A 16,448-nucleotide genomic window follows, 5' to 3' on the forward strand; every position below is an offset into this window, starting at 1 on the left:
GCCCTGCTGTGATTGTGCTGTAACATAATTTGATATGTTCTCCCTCAGTGCTGAACTGAAACAGTCCCCAGGTCTTGTTTTCATAACTGGGATAAATCTGTGATTCTGCAGTGTGCTGCAACCTCCCTGAAGGAGAAAGAAGTCAGAATTCACACTTGTCATCCTTATTTCACCCAAGCACCAGTTTTATCTACATCTGCTGAATTACTCTGTGGATTTAATCTTTTTTTTTTTTTTTCTGTGTATTGTTCCTCTGTTGCCTTGACAAAGAAATGGTCCAATGTTTTTAGTCTTTTTTGTTGACAATAACTTTTTGTTCTGATTTCTTTGGTCAAGGTGTTTTTCTAAACCAATCATTTCCCTTCAGATTTCTTGAAAATGACTGCTGGCACCTGTGTCCTGTGTTCTCCCCTGCCATGCAGGCACTGTCCTGCAGGATGAGGCAGCTGCAGGTGTCAGACCTGGTTACAGCCACTCAGTGACTCTGGGTTCCTACAGGTGACATTGTCACTTCTGCAACTGCCTGGCAAAACATCATCCCAGCCCATTACCAGAATTCCAGGACACAGGGGAAAAAGGGTTTGTGTTGGGCTTTTTTGACCAGCTTGGGCACAAAACAAAATGTTGAGTCTGGCTGTTGGATGCTAAGATAAGGCACCAAGTGGCACTGGTATCTCCCCAACTTCTGCTCCACTCCCTCACCTTTCCCCAGGCAGCAGCAGGTTAAACCACCTGGGGAAAATCAGAATTCACAGTGAAGGTACTGAGGAGCAGTGAAGCTACAAGAACAGAGCCCTGCAGTGGCAGGAAAACACTGACCCAGCCAGAGCTCAGGGCTGTGCCTGCAGCAGGCTCTGGGACACGGCCTCCTAAACCAGCTGGGAACTTTTTTTGGTTTTTGTCCTTAGTCAATGTTAATGTTTGACTCTATCATCTGATGCTGATCGATGGATGACACAATCCCAGCTCTTCTGAGAATCAAACTGGAGTAGCATTGTACAAGAAAAAATGTAGTGGTTAACAACTTTTTACAACTTTTTTCAACTTCTCTTTCTCCTTTTTTTTTTTTTTAAGAAACACTTTTTTCATGGCTTTTTGTGTTTCCATGCATAAGCAGAAAAGTGACCCAAAACATGCGTGGGAAAGGTTTGATTTCCAAACTTTATTATTCATATCAGAGCATACTCTATAGACTTCTTACAAACAAAGATTTGTCTGTATGAATCCAATGCAGTAATAGCTGCCCTTTTAGAATTAACATCTCGACAATGAAATGTCAAATAAAGGGAAATACTTGTTGTATGAAACAAGATTAATGTTCACCTCAAATATGAAACTGGCATTTAAGCAGGAGTTTCTGACAGAAAAGAAGTTCCTGTGGTAGCTGTGGGGGGAGGGATGTAGAGAAATGCCTTTGCTATTTCACTTAGTTTGGTCTCTAAAATAGAGAAAATGATTAATTTTGTATTAGTATGAGTTCAGCTTCCATTAATGCCACTTCCATGCATCCCTAAGAAATGAAGGATCTGATTACAGAACTTGGTTTTATTGTCTAGTAATTGTGGTACAAAATGACTGTTGCAAGAAATTATTTCCCCAGGTAAGAAAATGAGCACTCAATGATATATTGGTAATGATGAAGTAAGAAATTTGAGAATTACTTCTTCACCTAAAATTCATGGTTTATTTCAGTTCCACTGATGGAATTTTTCATTTTTCTTCAATGATCAGTCACGACTCTCACCCCTTGGTATGTATATACAGAAGTGTTATGTGCCAGCCTCAGCAGGTACATCCACAAACCAAATGAGCGTTTTTACAGGAGACAGTTTGCTTTTATAGTGATCACGCACTGATGTGAACATAGACTAAAAATAACAAATGTTGTTTTAATAAGGATTTTTTACAGTAGGCATAGATATAAAAGTTTTTTTCAAATTATTTTCACAGGTATCACTGAACATTTCATAGCTGTCTGTTACAGAAGCACCACCAAGTGCTTTGAGTCTTTCATTTATTATACACAGTTAAAATATATTACACTTCTGAAGGTATCTTAAATCACTGAACAGTTTTGCTAGCATCTTAATGAGCCAAATGGGAGTAAAAGGCAGTCCACATTCATGATGTGAATATACAGTAAGGTGTTTGACATCCTATGAACTCATTGCTCATGTTCTCAAAATAACCATGGTGATGAGACCTGAAAGACAAGAATTAAGAACTAAACACTTCTATTTCACTCAAAATAAAACATTTAAAATAGTTTACCCTGTCAAAGGCCAGAAAATATGGTAGAAGTGCACAAATGCATGCAGAATGCACTTATATACACACTTAAATATTAGAAGTATTGCTCCAAATTTTGACATAGTCAAAAATCAACACTGACGTGTGGTGTATCTAATAACTGAATGTCAAAGAAGGTAGAAATACTCCAAACAATTATTGCCCTCTCTGCTGGAAAATCTTAGCACTGAACTTTTGACTGAGCTAACTGTAACACCAAACCCCATTCCTCATGGGGGCCAGTTATGGGCAGGGTCATTGGAATGCTGAATCATCAGTAAGGCAGATCAGTTGAAGGCTCCAAGGCTTTTTTCTGCTCTGTGAATAATAACTGATCAAAGACCAGTTTTAACAAAGATGTTAAGCTTCCTTGTCAATTTGCAGAGAGAGCTTTCAACAGACTCTTTGTTGTGACCTTTAGAGAGGGAGGAAAAAAAGGACTGCTCTGATAGAGGTTAAAAACTATTAAAACCAGATGAAAACAGGAAGCAGGGGCTAATAAACCTACCCACGACACACTGAAAAGTTCATTTTAATTATATGCTGATACAGGAAAAAGTACAAATCTGCAGGTTTTAGCCATGGGTTATATTGCACAAGGTGAGGTAGATGGAAGAACACAAGGGCTCCCTGAATTCCAGTTTTATGTAACATCAAAATAACAATTTATCAGTTCTTGAGCAATCTCACTTTCTTGCAGGCTCAGATGATGTCACTCTAACAGCTTTTCACTGCAGAAAGCTCAGCTAAAACCTACAGATCTCACCATGGATAAAGACATTTCTGAGACTGTTTTATCTCCTGCCACTCCACACTGATGGAACTTGGCTACTTTATGAAGATGGTGAAGGCAGAAGCACAGTCTTCCATTAGATCAGCAATTTATTCCTTAAAGAGGAACTACAGCTCAGCTATTTATCAAGGTCTGTACTGGTTCAGACAATCAGTGCTCCCACAGCTGCTGGATCCTTAGCTTGGATCAATTCCATCACCTCAGAGGAACAGCAGAGGCTTCTGCAGAACAGCCTGCACCACTTGTACAGGGCCCTCAGACAATAAAGGGTTTAACTCACTTCTGTAAATCAGATACTTCTCAAATATCATAGACTCCTGTTGGTGTGGTATAACAACCCTTTCCAATTAAATGCTCCACAATCCAGTTGCACTTCCTTGTGGAACAAAGTGGTTTCAACTCCTCAAGAGCAATTGACTTTCTGCATGAGCAAGAGCTGCACACAAAAGAATCTGTCCATGAACGCTAAAAGCACTGCCAGCAAAGAAGTCAAAACCTCTCAAAACTTCATAGGGAATCTAGAAACAAGTTCAGTTCTTGCAAAAGTATAAAGTCGAAAGGCTTAAAACTGACACCAGCAGAACCTGGAGTAATTTTCAAAAGCAGAGATAAAAACCAAGTGAGGATTACTGCAAGGTCCTGATCTGAGAATCCATCAGCATCAGCCTGGGCAAAGAGCCACAAGTGAGATTTCAAACCACTTCAGCAGATGGACCTTTGTGAGTCAGCAGTGTGCATGAACCACCAGAACTTGCACCTTTCCCCACCACTACCTCACCTCTAGCTATCAGTTTGGAGCTGCCTAGCTCTTTTCCTTTAAATCCTCAATTCTGCCAGGTAGTGGGAGAGGAGAACTGAGTTTAGTGGGACTGTTCTTCAAATCTGAAACAGTTATAGAGAAATAGTCATAACAAATGAAATGTGAAACTCATCTATGCTAGCTAATGCAGAGCAAGTTACAAATCAGGAAGAACTGGGGATGGTAGTGGTCTCAGACAGGGTTTACAACAACTTACTGCTACACATATCAACTCCTTGTTAAACAGGCACTGAGAATCAAGTCTTGAAAAACAGCTCAGGGGGCTAGAGAGAAACACAATAACACATTCTACATTCTGCAAGAGATTAACTACTGCTATGCAAGGGTAAGAAACAGCACATTCCGTTCAGGTGTGTTGGCAGATGACTGTTACTGGCCCATCATCAAATAAAGCTGAAATTAGCATGTAGGGGCCTGTGTGCAATAGGTATCAACTCAAATCTGGTCTAAAACACTTACAGTAACTAACTTACCCTGCTATCACCATGGCTACAAATTAAGATGTAAGCTGAGATGCAAAACAAAACCTAATGTGATGCTTTGTTTCCATCCAGTTTCCCAAGGCTGCTGGCAGAGACAGGTAAAATTTCCAAACTCACAGATTTTGCAGGAAAATGTTTCTAAAATCCAAAGTACTCACCTAAAACATAAGCAGCTACTAACTTTTGATTCACACTTAAGTGGAGGTAGAGAGGCACCAGGGATTCCATTTCCCCCAATGTAGGTAGCATTAGTGCTGCAACACACACCACTCCAAGGAAGACTGTGAGTAAACTAGGTCCCGACGAGGCAGTTCTGTTTTCTGAAAAGCAACGAAGTCCCAATTGTAAAGAAGATCTAAATAATATAAACATTAAATATTCTGCAAAAATGCCTGCAGTACATGGGAGCTGAGATATCCTCAGATTTTCCTTTTTGCTCTGCAGTTTGCAGGGAGTGGAAGCCAAGTCTTAAACCCACCCTTCTAAACCTCCTGCATTCTGCAGTGGAGGAGGCTGCTCCCTGTTCTGATGCTGGAACTTGTTTTCACATGACTTCCCAAACCACTCCCTTGTGGAGGAACAGAGCCTGCCAGGCCCAGTTGCTATATATACACACTCAGGACAGCTGGATGGCTCAGCAATGCTGAGGTTTCCCTGTGCATCCTGACTCCCTTCCTTGATATGTTCCTTCAGTGATCAGTAATCCATCACTTAGAGCACCCAAAAGACCTGCAGAGGCAGGTAACTGCTCACACCTCCTGAACAAAACCTGCCTGCAGCAGGAGCACAGGTTCTTGGGCCAGATGAGCTCCCCTTCATTCTTTACAGGGTTCAAGGGCTATACCTGAGCCAGTCAGCTTAGATGCTACAAATCAGTAAAATTTGAATCTTACTTGAAAAAGTGTGAGAGTGAACCACTCTGACAGTCCAGTATTACCAGAATAAGAAAATGCAAACCACAGACAATAAAGAGTCCTTCACAGTCTTTATTGTCCTGCAGTTTAACAGCTGGAACCTACTCAAAGGCCCACTGTGTCATCTTTGAAAAGAGCTGTTAACATGTTAGCTGAATACCTCTAAACAAATCCTTATTACCACTGGAAAATAGCCAATGTTTTTATCAACTTCTATCCTCAGAAACCAGCAATACGTGCTCTATTTTAATTCCATAAATCTTATTTCCAGGTTGCAAAACTGCAGTTTCTTTGTTTTACTGCTGCTTCTTTTACTGCAATATACCACAGTCAATGAGGTTTCTAAGCAGAGAAACAGCATTTGGAATAAGACCAGTATGAGATTGTTCAGGGTGGCTTAGGCCCTCTGTCCTGGATCAACTATCACAGGAACATTTTGTTCTGTGAGCCCAGAGACCTTTGTAGGTTTGCTTTAACTGTGTATCCTACTAATATCTATTATGAAGGGTTTTTTTAATAAAAGGTGTTTCACCAGCCAACAAACTCAGTATAAATAGTGAAACATCCACTTTAACAACATGAATACTGTCAAGGAGGTTCATCTATTTTCTGGAATTGGTTTTTGTTGTCCTGAAAAATATAACAGTGACAAGAACATTTCAGTATGAATCAGTAAAAGTAAGAAGAATGTAGACCATCAAGAATCAGTTTAGATTCATTTCAGGTACAACTTGACACTTTATATCCTATCCCTTCAATTTAACTGTCTGGCCCAGGTTTTCAAGACTGTTGATTCACTTCCTCAATGTGTGTATGAAACACACAGAGTTTTCAGCCACCAACTGTGCTCTTCTGTTCTTGTGGGACAGACAAAGCACAGGGCACAGAACAAGGAGCACTTTAGAAGATGTTCTGGCAATATTTCCTGCTCATCAGGAAATGGGGGATTAAGGGTTTGGAACAAACTCACAAGGGGCATATGTTTTGAAAGAGCCCAAGGGAAAAAGTAACTAGCATCCTTTCACAGATAAATTCCCATTGTCTGTGTGAGAACTCCTGCTCCAGAGAACAGTGGATGTGCTCTCCAAGGTATGACACACAAACACAGGGCAGCAAAGAGCCTTGATTGATCAAGACAGCATAAACAGAATAGCCACAGCTTGGGTTCCTGAATACTGTCATTCTCAAGTGATAAAGACAGCAGTCTTACAGGTAGGCAAAATGAATTATTTAAAAAAATATTTTAAAATGTATTTCTTTTTAATTTAAAAAATGTTTTTGAGTCTAGTCATTTGAGCTATTCAAAACTGATTCAGAACATAAGAGTGGAAAAAGATATCAGCTACCTGGTTGACACAAAGTCTGCTCAAAAAAGACACTTTCAGTCAGGTGTTCTTTTATTCGTTTTTCCTCCTCTTCCTTTTGTTGTTGTTGTTCCTTTGCAGATGGAAGCAGAGTAGCAATAATCTCCTTTTTCCCCAATGCTTTCCTCTGGCTCTGCTCAGACACTTGGAGACGGAATTTATCTATGACACCATAGTAAGAAGCCCGAACGTCTCTGTGACGAATCACACTGCAGGAAAACAACATTTTCAAACAGATGAACTGCTAAGAATCATGCCTATTGAGAATTACATTCTATATATCACAAAGTCTGCCCTCTGCCCCCCCTCCTTCAGATAAACTGGAATAATCCAGACCTCCTCCACCACTCAATGTTCTTGAAGACTTGATCTTACCTCCTCTCTTCCCTCCTTATGTTTACTTTAATTCCCAAACATAAATGCTCTTGGCCAGTTAAGTTTTTATCTCAAGCCCATCTTTACCCCTGCTGCCAATTGATGAAAAATGAATTATCTGAAAGATGCCCCCTCCTCCTTTATCAAAGTTGTTTGATGCTGGCCAGTGATTTTAAAAGGACTGAGGGGACTGCAGTGGCCAGGTGTTTGGCAACAACAGTCCAGCTTCTGGAGAAAACCAGGCTCAAAGCTTTACAATTCTGCTTTCTCAGAAGCAAAACTCATTTTCCCTCTATAGACAAGAGTCAGTTAGGGATTTTCAAAATCAGAAACCCACCACTGAGAGCATGTTTGGAACCTATAAAAAGCACAGCTTTAAAATAGCACTGATCAACAGCAAAACAGACCTCTGAGCAGTGCTGTGCTCAACTGCCTCTTCTTTGCATTTGTGATTCATCATGAGAATACATATCTAGCTTTGAAAAGCTACAACATTTGGGTTTTGAAGTGATATCAGCTCTTAGGGTAAATAAGGATTTCAACTATTTTTCCAGATATTTTTTGTTAAAGGTTATTCTAAGTTTCCAAGATAACAGCAGTTGATCTGAAGAACATACATACAAAGAAGCAGGTAGTCATCTCATGAGAGGGAAAAAATGACTGTACCCTTAGAAACACAGAATAGGAGTCTTAAAATTGCTTCAAAAAACCAATGTTTGTGATACTGTATACATTAAAATGCTGCAGGAAATGGATTTTTGTTTTTCAGTCCTTTTTTAAAGGAACTATATCACATTAAGATATCTACAAGCATGAGCACGTAGCCAGTGCTTGCAACTGGTAACTGGTTTGAATGGACTATTCACCACAGAAACAGAGACCAAGTCATCCCCTCAGCAAGAGGCTGCAGTGATGTTTTATGTCACTCCAGAGGCAAAGGACAGTGCCTATGACAGGCTTCCAGCAAGTGGAGTGTTGGCTGGGCAACTGCCTTCACTAAAACAAAAGGCTTTTTCCCCCCACAAGCCTAATTCATCCAGCTCTCAGCATATCAGCACAGCAGATCAACTCTGATTTCTTCCTTTAACACTTCCTTTTAAATTGGTGTTCCTACTCCTAGTGCCATGGTACCAACTACCAACCTAAACAGAATCTTTACATAACACTGTGCTAGGAGAACATGTATCTGCTGCCAAGCAAGGAGATATTTTCTGCAGACCCTTATAAACAGATACATTCTCCTGTTTCTTTTTAGAGATCATTGCATAATTGGAAGCTCTGTAGAATATCTGTTTATCTGGCAAATGGCCACACTTGCATAGTACTGCTCATATCCTAGCAGTAAACACTGTCCTTAGACAGCAACCACTGGAGTGGGATGGGGGGTTTTGCTGCACAGAAAAATCCCCTTGGAACATGTGTCTGCCTTATTTTCCTTTATTTAATAAAACCCATTTGTTTCACCAAATGTAATCAAGCTTGTGTAAATGTCTTCTGAAGAATGGAATAGCTCACTGGTACACTGGTATATTCTGACCTGTTTAGTTCTATTTTTAGCATTGCTGCCCCTGCTTACTGAAACCTTCCAGTTTCATGTTCTAAACTTCCTTTCTATTTAGTGAGTCTTTGGAATTTTTCAAATTGCACCTAAAGAAAATAGTCTATAGAAATAAAGAGCCATTCCCCAAGAACAGTTATTATTTATCTGACAAAGGGTTTCTGTATATGGCCATTTGTTAGACAGAGAGTCCAGGTGGTGTTTTACAGTTTGGAAAATGTCTATTCAAAAAGTTCAGTCTGCTCTTTTAGGTACTTCAGATTTTCTTCAGCTGTATCTGTACATTAGCACAGAAATAATGTGGCAAATAGAATATAAAAAGAGTTGGTCTATTTTAGCTTTTACACCTACTCTGTTTCAGCAGCCTACAGACCCTGTACATCACTGTGGTCACTTAAGCAGCCTCCTTCTGTTCTGAGTTACTGGGCTGAGACCTGACAGGAGAGATAAAGGGCAGGCACAGAGATCCGAGAATGAGATGGGTGGTCAGGGTAAAAGGTAGGCAAAACTACCTTTATTTACATGGCCCAGGGAAACGTGCTTAGTAGAACTGCACACATTTCTATTTTACTAATCTGTAAAGAAATATTTCTCACAAACAAATCTCAACCCTGGGGGTTTTGCTTTTCTTGTTATTTCTAACAAAAAGGTTCTCAGAGAAGGCTCATATTACTCTCACTCCTGGTTTACAAACTACATTACAAGATGCATTTACTGGCATTTTATTTATGCCCAAAGGCAAAATTAAAGAAGGATATATCTCCAGTATTGTAATACCTCTGCTCTAGAGGGACAGAACAGCAAAAATCAGAACCACAAGTATATACAGGAGATTAGGAAAACATATATTTCTCCAACTTATGTATTATAACATGCATGCTGTCATTTACAACCTCTTAAATAACAAAGGAAATTAAGGTAATAAAATGTTGTATATTAGGAAAAAACCCAACCAACTTCTACTTACATATCAACACAGCACTGAGGCTTCACTGCACCAGTAGCATCCACCACCGCATATTTATTTGGAGTTGTACAAAGAACTGCAAGGAAAAGGACAGGAGTGGTAACAAATCATGAACTAATACATCACCAGTTCAGCAACAGATACATGTAGAGAGACATGTAGAGTTTGGTTTTGGCACAGATATGATTTTTACATTAATTATAATTGGACTGTTCAAGATCATCAACTAGCCCTTAAATAGAACTTAACCTAAGAAACCCACCTTTGAATTTTAAGGCAAACTCATAGGGGTTATATAGAGTCAACACCTGCTTGTGTGTTGACTGGTCATCTGCATAAAATATAAGTTCTGTAGGAAAAACAAAAACAGGAAGATTTCCTTCCACTAACTCTGGCTGTCTTTTTTGTTGCTGCATTGGCACTGAATCCTCCTTGTTGCTTCTTGTGTTCTTATGCTTTTGTATCCTCAGAGACTTCAGCTTTTGAATCGTTTAAGAATTCCAAAGCATTTTGGCAATTCTAAAGGAAAAAAAGGGGAAAAAAAAGAGAAAAGGCAAGAAGATTATTTCCATAAGTCTGTACTAAACTGAGGCAATTAACAAAGGTGCAAAAATATAAAACATGATGCTTGACTATGAATCTACCTCTACTTAGGCTCCTTCAAAAATACTGAAATAGAAAAACAATATTTGCATTGGGCTTCCGTCTATTTAACAAATTGCTACAAAATAAATGGATAAGCACCTCTCCAGTGTATCATGGCACATCTGGGGGCCCAGTCCATGACTAGGGCTGCTTATGCTGGGTCCTTGCAACACAAACCCAACAATGACAGCAGAAAGAAATCCCATCCTTGCCTCAGGACAGCAACACATCAGAACCACGAGGGCAGAAATGAGGAAATGCAAGGACACTGAGGCAGCAGGAGTCACTGTTTGGGCAGGAACCTTTCCATGGGGATGACCTCCCTGGATGAGGTATAACAGGTTAGGAATCTCCTCACCTAGGCAGCCAGGTATGTCAAATCCCAGGGACTCAGAACAAAGGAATGGGGAACACCTTCACGTCTTGTTTAAACCAAACTCCCTGCTCCAACTGCATAGTTACAGGTAATAAATGGAAAAATAACTGGGATGAGTAACAGCAAACAGATTTGGGATTCACTGCTTTATTAAGACATGACAGGTTCTCTACCACCTCTACCCAAAGTACAATCATCACAATTCTCCCTCTGCCACCCCCCACAGTTCTGTTTTATTTTGAGTGACATTCCAGAACTAAAACCAGAACCAATGACCAAACCAAGAAACAATCCCAAATGTAATTCATAAAATAAAATTAAGGCCAGACTCCTCAGCACACATACCATTGATTCAACACATGACAGAGAGAACAAAGTCTTTCTCTTCCCCCAAAAAGGTCATATTTTACTGCAGCTTCTATAGATTAATTATCAAACTGAAGGTGTCCTTTGAGGTCTAACTTTATAGCAAAAAGTATTAAAACAACAAAAAGTTCCTACTAACTCATTAGATGTCATTTCCACTTCCCATAGAGCTTTTAAAAATAAGGTACATTTTACCTGTTCTCCAGCTCAATACACTGGATAGGTGCACCTTAAAGAATTTATCTTCTGACATTTCTAGCAGCAAATAGCCCAAACATTATGAACAATCAAAAACAAACACTTGTTTCCGCATTCTAAACATCACAATGATCACATTTCCAAGCACCAGATACATATTCCATACTTGAAACATGACACACATTCATGTGTTTACAAAGTACATCTGTCATACCATCAGGTTTACAGGTTCTGATTCTTATTCACTAACTAAGCTTTTAATTTTATTTATTTAGTTATTAAAATAGCAAATTATCCCGGTAGAATTCAAGTTCATGGATCTCACAGGAATGTCTTTCCCCATGATCCAGCTCCTTTTCAGAGCACAGGTTTGTTTCCACTTCACTGAAATGCTACTAATAATATTCTGAAAACAAATCCCCAATGACAGTGTTCCAAGCTGATGTTCTGTTACCTTATTAAGAAGAGTCTAGAAAAAGAAATGGCTCTCTAAGTGGCAATTTGGGTTCTGAGTGCTTCTTGGAATTACAGTGAATCCCTTTTGTTTCAGAAGAATCAACAAACTCTGGAATGACTTTGCACAGCAAGTGTCAGTATTATTTCTTGAACAGCTTCATGCACTATTGCAAAGTGAGTTTCCTTGTTCCAGTCAAACATGTTAAGACTATATGAAAAGCTAATGTGGAAAAACTGCCAGCATGCAGGAATACAAAATACCTTTTGATGCTTGTCATAGGCAGAAGATGATTTATTTAAATTTCTTATACCAAAGTTAGCTCAATGCAGTAAGAATATGTTCTTTGGAATCTTTGGTTCTCATATCTATCTACACTTTGCACACCATATGTAACAGAAATACAGGCAAATTTTGACATTAACAAAAGGGATTTTTTTCAAATAAATGTTTTCAGCTACCATTAAACCAACAGCAAGCTACTGCTACACAACTTAATTGACTATGCTTAATAAAATCTTCAAGTATTATTTATAATAATCAGTATGATTTTGATGCTTTAGCTTTTTATTTAAACACTGCATGTTTCATTCCAATTCCTGGCTTCATCTCACATCTTCAGTTTCTTCAGCTCAGTCCATGGCAAGTGTTCAGTGTCCAAAACCCCACAATTCTCAGTATCAGAGGAGATATGGATCACTATGCCTATCAAAAGGCTCATTTTTGTTACACATCTGTGTAAAACACTGTGCAAACCTTCCACTGCATGTGGAAAGCCACCAATCTTAAAAAAGAATATCCCATTATTGCTTCCTTTTCCTATTTAACTTGGCTGGATGAGGAGCTACTTGCCCCAACTTACAAAAGTCATGTCTGGCAGGCCCATAGCAGACACATCTGCTGACACAGCAGTGTCATTCAGGGTATAAATTTCTGTATTCCTAAGCAAGCAAATCAGCATCCTTTTTTGGGACAACAGCTTTAGCTTAGAAGTCACCTTGCTGGGACATCTCACCAAGTGACAGCAGTAAAAGCACATTTCCCAAAGACTGATGGATAAACCACACACGTGATAGGGAGATGTGATGGTTTAGTACTGATACTCTTGATAACAGCACACCCTTCCCATCAACGAGAAGCTGGCAACACTTTTACAGAGGAAGTTTGTATCACCACAACTTCTTTGCCCAAATTAACCCCACAGCAGCTCTAATGGTGAGAACAAGGTCATGTACCCCAGAGAGTTCATGAACAGAAACCCAGCTGCTGCTCTTCTGCATCCCTACTGCACCACAACCACTGAATTTTGTGGTCAACAGTCACCACGATTACTTGCAGCACATAAAGGTAAGCACAAGCAAATCTGTCCCAGCCCAGGATCTGCGGTGTCAGCCTGTGATCTGCACTGCACAGATGGGCTTCTCCCAGGATGGAATTCCCACAGGAGCAGGGATCTGTCACAGGTAACATTTGCCAGGGCCAGCGTGCAGCACCTGAACAATGCCAGCTCACTTCCCAGCGCCCTTTGAAGTCCTGACAAACAATTGTCACTGGTATTTTTGCAGCACAATAGGGATCTTTCCTCCATGAAGTTACTAAATATATACTGCTGGTGTCACAATAGCACAGATCTGCCAGTGTTTCCTTTGAAATCCCTTTCTTCATAAATTTAACTTGACAGAGAAAAACACAAAGTGAAATGTAACTTCTCTCCAGGGTCAGAAATAACATCCATTGTGATTTGTTTTTACTTAACAAGTATCTGTTGAATAAATAAATCAACTGAGGAACTTTTTTGTTCCCATTTTAACTTCCAACAGCCTCATCACCATGGCTTCCCAGGGCATTTGTTGGTTGTTTTTCTTCATAACAACTGCAAATAACTCTACAGAATGTCATCAGGTAAACACTTCATTCAGAAGAAAACCTCTTTACAGTCATGCCTCCACACTGCTGCTTTAAAAGTTGCCTAACTACAGTGTAATCTACTTTTGTTACATCTCATGATCTACCTCCTAAATCTACACAAGTCTTTCCACACTTTATACTCAGTAAAACTGATGTTTTTTGAGCATATATTTACCAAATAAACCACAAAGCCTTCAAAATTCCTTCCTATGCCAAGCTGAGCAATGACCTTAAGCTACATGCAAATGCAGCATGGGAACTGAAGCACACCATAAACATTTTGTTTCTCCAAAATGTTTTGAAGGCCTCAACGAGCACTTACGCAAATCAATGTTTAAACTACCTGCAATTATTTGGGAGCGTCACTCAATGATGAGAGCAAAGAGCCAGCAGCCAGGATGGCTGGATTCCATTGTTGCTAACTCTGTCACTGACACTCCATGACCTTGAGCAAGTTGGTTAACCTCACCTCAATTTGCTGATCTATGAAGGCGCACACATTCTACAAAGTATTTCAGTAGGCGGAAGGTCCCCTCTGAACCCGCAGAACCGCTCTGATACTTTGCAAAACTGCTACTGTTTACCCCTCCACAGGATGATGAGAAATGTCACCAGTAACTGTGTCCAGGATGCTGTAAAATGAAATAGTCTCAGAGCATTAACTATTTCCATGGATGACCACATGCATAAATCATGCTGACACTGACAGCAAAATTTATTAGGACCACATTATTGTTTTAAATGCTGAAAAGGTGACTAACAAAAGGAAATACCTAAATACAACTAAGACGCATGAAAAGCAGTGAAAAATTAAGTTACAGCTGTGCATTGCTTCTGATCCATTCTGCTACAGGCTCGCAAGGATCCTAGAGAAGACATTCAAGGGCACATGTGCTTTAGTCTTTATTTCCCCACTTTAAGTTTGTGTTCAATGCACTAAACTGGCTGATTTTTAAACGTGTGTTGTGCTCATTAGCGCTGCGTGGCCCCAAACCGCCCCGGCTTAACAGAGGGGAGCACTCTGCCCTGGGAGAGGGACGGGAGCCAAGGCGTTCCGAGCCGTGCCTGCTGCCGGCAGGGCACGGCGGTAATTGCACACTCTTAATTGATCCTCTTTGTTCTCCAGCGAGGAGCGGCAGCGATACGGGCAGAGGCAGCTGCGCGATAACGGCGCCTCCCGCAGCCGGCCCGGCCCCGCCGCACCGCCCCCGGCCCGGCCCCGCTCCGCCGCCCCTCGGAGCGACCCCCGGCCCCGCCGCCAGCCCCGCACCGCCCGCAGCGAGCCCCGGCCCCGCGGGGCAGCGGCTCCAGGCCGGAACCTCGGAGCGCGGCCGCCGCCCCGCTCCCCGTCCCGGCCCCGTCGCGCTCCCGCAGGGCCTGCGGAGGGCAGGGGCGGTAGACCCGGCCCGCGGGGACGCGCGGCCTGGGACAGGCCAGGCCGGGCCGGGCCGCGGGTGTCGCTCCGCTCGCCCGCCCCGTGCCCGCTGTCACCCCCCGGCCCGACTCACCCGCCCGGGGCCGCTGGTGCGGGCTGGCGCGGCGCCCCTTTGTCCGCCCGTCACTGCGGGCAGCGCTGGGGCTGCTGGGACCGACCGGCCGCCGCCGCGTCACAGCCCCGCCCGCCGCCCGCCCCCGCCGCCATGTCGGGGCTGCCCCGGTACGCCGGGCTCCGGCGGGCTCGGTACCGCGGCCGTCGGCGCTGCTCCGGCAGCACCGCCGGCTCCCCGGGCAGTGGCCAGCCCGGCGCCTCTCACCTGCGGGAGGTGTTTTTAATGATACTGCGCCTCATGGCACGGCTCCCGGGGTCTGGCCCCGTCCCGGAGGGGCTCCTGCCCCTCTCCCGGCTCCCGTGTGTTCTGCCCTGCGGGCTCGCCCCGATGCCGCCCATGGCGGGCGGGTCCCGCTGGAAGGATGGGGCAGTGTCACCCCCGGGCCGAGCCGGAGCGGGAGGGTTTGCGAGCGAACACCCAGGCGTGACCGCCTGCTCAGCCAGCAGCACGGCTTAAACGGGACACGCTGTCCCTGTAAACACTTCCATGCTCGTGCCTTTGTTCTTTATTCCTCTTATTTACTTAATGTGCTTTCATTCAGCTAGGAACTTTGTGGACTTCAGCTCGTAGTGTGCATTATCCACTATATCATGTGAGCTATCCACTATACCATCTTCCTTTGCTTTCTTCCCCAACTTCCCCTCTGTATAATATAAACAAATTCATGTATAATCACCACCCAGTATCACCCCAAACTTCAAGATCTTTAGTACAGCAAAATGTTTTTGTTGCAAGTCAAGTGGATAATTAAGGTTTATGTTGAGCCACCCAGTACAGGATTGCAAAATCTTTTACCCATTACCAAGCTTTACCCTTCAGTGAAATGAACACACGTCCGTGGTGAAATAAACACAGCAGCCATGAGTGTTTCACAATAACATCATTAAACAATCCAGAACGGGAAGTAACATATTTAAATAATGGAAGACATTAAATAAAGAAATTCTAAAAAGTATATTTTCCAACTTAGGCAAGGTGTGTGTTATAGCACTCATTTTTTCTGCAGATCTAATGGTTCATTAAGAAGTTCAGTCTTTCAGCCACAAATTACATAATATTGTTAAATTATTATATAGAGAAATCATAATTTTTTCTTGAATTTCTGAAAATGTATGCAGTGAAAACTGGCAAAATATTTTCTTTCCCGATGAGCGTAAATCAGTTCAGATGTTTACATGTTTAAAAATAAACTGGAATTCTTGTTTTTAAAAAGATTATCAAACTTCAGCCTTTCAGGATTTCAGAAAATTATTAGGATTTTACTGAGTATTAATCCAATGGAGGGTGCTCCTCATTTTGGAAACCTGTCTTAGAAGAAGCAGCAGACATAAACATGCTTCAGAGATATTCAAATTAATAACAAACAGAATGATCAAATAAAAACATAAT

General features: G+C 41.7%; 1 protein-coding gene across 3 annotated transcripts; it reads right to left on the minus strand.

Moving 5' to 3' along the window:
• Window positions 1-1,127: 1,127 nt before the first annotated feature.
• MOSPD1 (motile sperm domain containing 1) lies at window positions 1,128-15,298 on the minus strand. 3 transcript variants are annotated; one of them, XM_058814070.1, is made up of 6 exons: window positions 15,264-15,298; window positions 9,825-10,081; window positions 9,563-9,638; window positions 6,645-6,871; window positions 4,543-4,704; window positions 1,128-2,203 (listed from the first exon to the last, which is right to left on the minus strand). In XM_058814070.1, exons 2-6 carry the CDS (start codon window positions 9,976-9,978, stop codon window positions 2,172-2,174), a joined length of 651 nt encoding a protein of 216 aa, XP_058670053.1. In that variant the 5' UTR covers window positions 9,979-10,081; window positions 15,264-15,298; the 3' UTR covers window positions 1,128-2,171. The 3 variants fall into 3 exon arrangements, with proteins under 3 accessions (XP_058670053.1, XP_058670054.1, XP_058670055.1); XM_058814071.1 differs by lacking the exon at window positions 15,264-15,298 and adding an exon at window positions 15,018-15,098; XM_058814072.1 differs by lacking the exon at window positions 15,264-15,298 and adding an exon at window positions 13,979-14,382.
• Window positions 15,299-16,448: the final 1,150 nt, after the last annotated feature.

This window comes from Ammospiza caudacuta, chromosome 14 (genome assembly GCF_027887145.1).
Source record: "Ammospiza caudacuta isolate bAmmCau1 chromosome 14, bAmmCau1.pri, whole genome shotgun sequence".
In the NCBI taxonomy this organism is placed as follows: Eukaryota; Metazoa; Chordata; class Aves; order Passeriformes; family Passerellidae; genus Ammospiza; species Ammospiza caudacuta.